The sequence below is a fragment of the Microtus ochrogaster genome, chromosome 5, assembly GCF_000317375.1.
Source record: "Microtus ochrogaster isolate Prairie Vole_2 chromosome 5, MicOch1.0, whole genome shotgun sequence".
Taxonomy (NCBI): Eukaryota; Metazoa; Chordata; class Mammalia; order Rodentia; family Cricetidae; genus Microtus; species Microtus ochrogaster.
The window spans coordinates 51,324,839-51,327,541 of record NC_022012.1 but is presented as its reverse complement, the minus strand read 5'-3'; the positions used below and the strand labels follow the sequence as shown (position 1 = coordinate 51,327,541).

Here is a 2,703-nt window from a genome sequence, read left to right as displayed (position 1 = left end):
AAAAAAAAGCTTATGAAAACTGGGGCTTCATAACATTCAAATGGCAATCCCCTCAGTTCTGAACTCATGAAACCAGTCTGGAGGCCCGGTAATTCAACCGTGGCTTGTGCAAAAACCAGGGCTAGTCTGCAGTTGTGTCTGGGTCTGGGGGTGGGGGGTGGGGGTGCCTCACCTGGACAGGTTCCCCATCACGCCAGACAAGGCTTTCTCCATCACTTTCCCAGCAAAGATGAACTTCCTGTCCCACCCATGCTTCGGGGATGACCAGTTCTACCCGGAACCAGCAGGTCCACCATCTGTAAGAGAGCTATTGTGATGGACCTAGGAGTGGAAACCCTGTTCTGACTTAGTTCCTTGAATTAAATGTCAGCAGGGCCTGAAGACTTTCTCCATGCATCTGCAACATCACAAGCTTTGAGCCACAAGAACAGAGAAATGAGTGGAGAAAAAAAGAAGCACACTAAAGGATAAAGATGCTTCTCCCAACAGAGGGCGCTACGCTCTGCCACACAGCACTCTAGGGACCAAGACAATGAGGCGTGGCCTTCGGTGGTGAGGACTTAGAGGGGCAGGGCTTCCCCAAACTGGGTATTACCCACGTGGGTCCGAAGCTGTCGCCGACCTGCGCAGGGCTGAAGTCCTGCTGCACCGCCTCCTCGTAGGGAAGTCTCTCCGGCGTTAGGAAGCTGGAAAGTGTCACCCGGCACCTGTCCCCGAAGAGCCTGGGCGGGAAGAGCCAATGGGCGCGTGCCTGAAGCCGCCCCCTTTCCACCCGTGAGCCAGCCGACCAGTCGGAAACGCTCTCTCGATCAGCCTAACGCCTTGAGGACTACCTGGCAGCTCAGCAGCACATACCACCCTCTGCTCACTGCTCCCCAGCCCCTGCCTTGTCCGCGGCGGACACTTTCTTCAGCGGCCCGGTGGGCCACAAGCCTGGGTTTCCCTCCGGAAGGGAAGGAAAGAACGCGCGGATGCGGTTTGCAGCCACGCCGAAACAGGGGCCACACCTGCCGCGGAGGTTACAGTCTGTGAAGTAGATCGGGGACACGAACTTCTCCACCCGCTCAAAAGTGGTACGCCAATGCTTCAAAGACGGGGCTACCGCCATGGCGAAGCGCCCACTTCTCTCCCCGGAAAACCCTTGGTGCTGCCGTGTCGCTGCACCGCCTGGAACCAAAGGTTCCGGCATTCGACCAGCACCTTTGCTAGCCCGAGCAGCTTTTCTTGGGACACCAGCAGCTTTTGCAAGATGCTGACTTTGGGGAGCTATCCTGGTGAAAACCGGAAGCTGCGCCTTCGCGGTTCTCTTCTCATCCCAGCTGTCAGACAGCTGGGTAAATTATCCTTAAATAAAATGGTAAGTTTGAGCTGGTTATGTGGTTCGGTAAGGAGAGTGCTTGCTTAGCATGCACGAAGTCCTGGGTTCGTAGAGGCGGGAGTGTAAATTGAAGGATATCCACGGAGCCATAGGGATTTGAGAACAGCTTGGGCTGTGTAAGACTGAAGAGCGTGGAACCTCTGGAAGGTCCTGAAAAAAAAAATTAGGCCCTGATGTGGGATTCCCCAAATCGAGTTAATTTGCTTCCCTGTGGCTTCACTTACGGGAGCACTAATATCTGCTTAATACGAAAAGGGCAAGGCTGCCTCGAGTGTGTGGTCAACCTAATCGGCAGTGTATTAAGAATAGGGGAAAGGGGCTTTTACATACATTACATTCATCACTGTTGTCCGTCACCAAAATGTCTGGAATTTTGACCTGATGCAGCAGGTCAACAAGTGCAAGAAGTTTTAATGTCAAAAGCCGACCCCCAGCTTTAACGTTTGCCAGAGTATCTGTAAAACCGCTAGAAGAAAACAGAGGATCAATAGAACTAGCCTGTTTTAATGGAAGTAACTGGGTTTGCATTTCAAATTCAGGTTATTTAGAAAAAACGACCAAGATCTGGGCGTGGTTGGCACACGCTCTTAATCCCAGCACTGGGCAGGGAGCAGGGCAACAGAGGCAGACGGATCTCTGAGTTCAAAGCCAGTCTGGTCTACAAAGCGAGTTCCAGGATGGCCAGGACTGTACAGAGAAGCCGTCTGGGAAAAACAACAAAAAACACGGCCGTCCAAATGTCATTTAAAGATAACTTTCTGCTTTGTGAAAGCTTGACCAAAGTTATCTGTTTTATTGGTCCCAAGAACTTTCTCTCCTGAACTGGACCTAAAATCCTATCCTGACCTGCAGGAAGGTGCTGTACATAGTAAGACTAAACATGGGTAGCAACAGGCAAGGCTGCCTCTACTAAGACCCATTTCCTGCCAGGCCAGCATGGTCTTGAGGGAGCAGAGCAAGGGGTGAGCTATGCTGAGAAAATCAGATTGTCTTCCTGGCATGCTGTCTCAGCTGTTGTTCTAACGAAAATGCTTTTTCATTAGGCTATCACCTTCAAGAGTGACAAAAACACCTGTATTCTAGAACTTGGGAGCCCTGGCTACACACGCCCTGCGTCAGACAAATAAAAGAAGCTCACTTTGTATTTTAAAAACCCAGGAGCCGGGCGGTGGTGGCGCACACCTGTAACCCCAGCACTCGGGAGGCAGAGGCAGGCGGATCTCTATGAGTTCGAGGACAGCTTGGTCTACAAAGGGAGTTCCAGGACAGGCTCCAAAGCTACAGAGAAACCCTGTCTTGAAAAACCAAAAAAAAAAAAAAAAAAA

At 51.4% G+C, this 2,703-nt stretch overlaps 1 protein-coding gene and 1 long non-coding RNA gene across 2 annotated transcripts in view; one reads left to right on the top strand and one right to left on the bottom strand.

Moving 5' to 3' along the window:
• Man2c1 (mannosidase alpha class 2C member 1) overlaps window positions 1-2,020 on the bottom strand; it is an 11,952-nt gene extending 9,932 nt beyond the window's left edge. Inside the window, exons 1-3 of the mRNA XM_005347410.2 lie at window positions 1,008-2,020; window positions 600-722; window positions 173-296 (exon numbers count right to left, since the gene is read on the bottom strand). Of these exons, the coding sequence (XP_005347467.1) occupies window positions 173-296; window positions 600-722; window positions 1,008-1,189 (429 nt within the window). The 5' untranslated portion in view covers window positions 1,190-2,020. The remainder of the gene's footprint in view (window positions 1-172; window positions 297-599; window positions 723-1,007) is intronic.
• Window positions 1,302-2,703, top strand: part of LOC113456052 — a 15,280-nt gene continuing 13,878 nt past the window's right edge. Inside the window, exon 1 of the long non-coding RNA XR_003376925.1 lies at window positions 1,302-1,357. This is a non-coding gene — a long non-coding RNA (uncharacterized LOC113456052). The remainder of the gene's footprint in view (window positions 1,358-2,703) is intronic.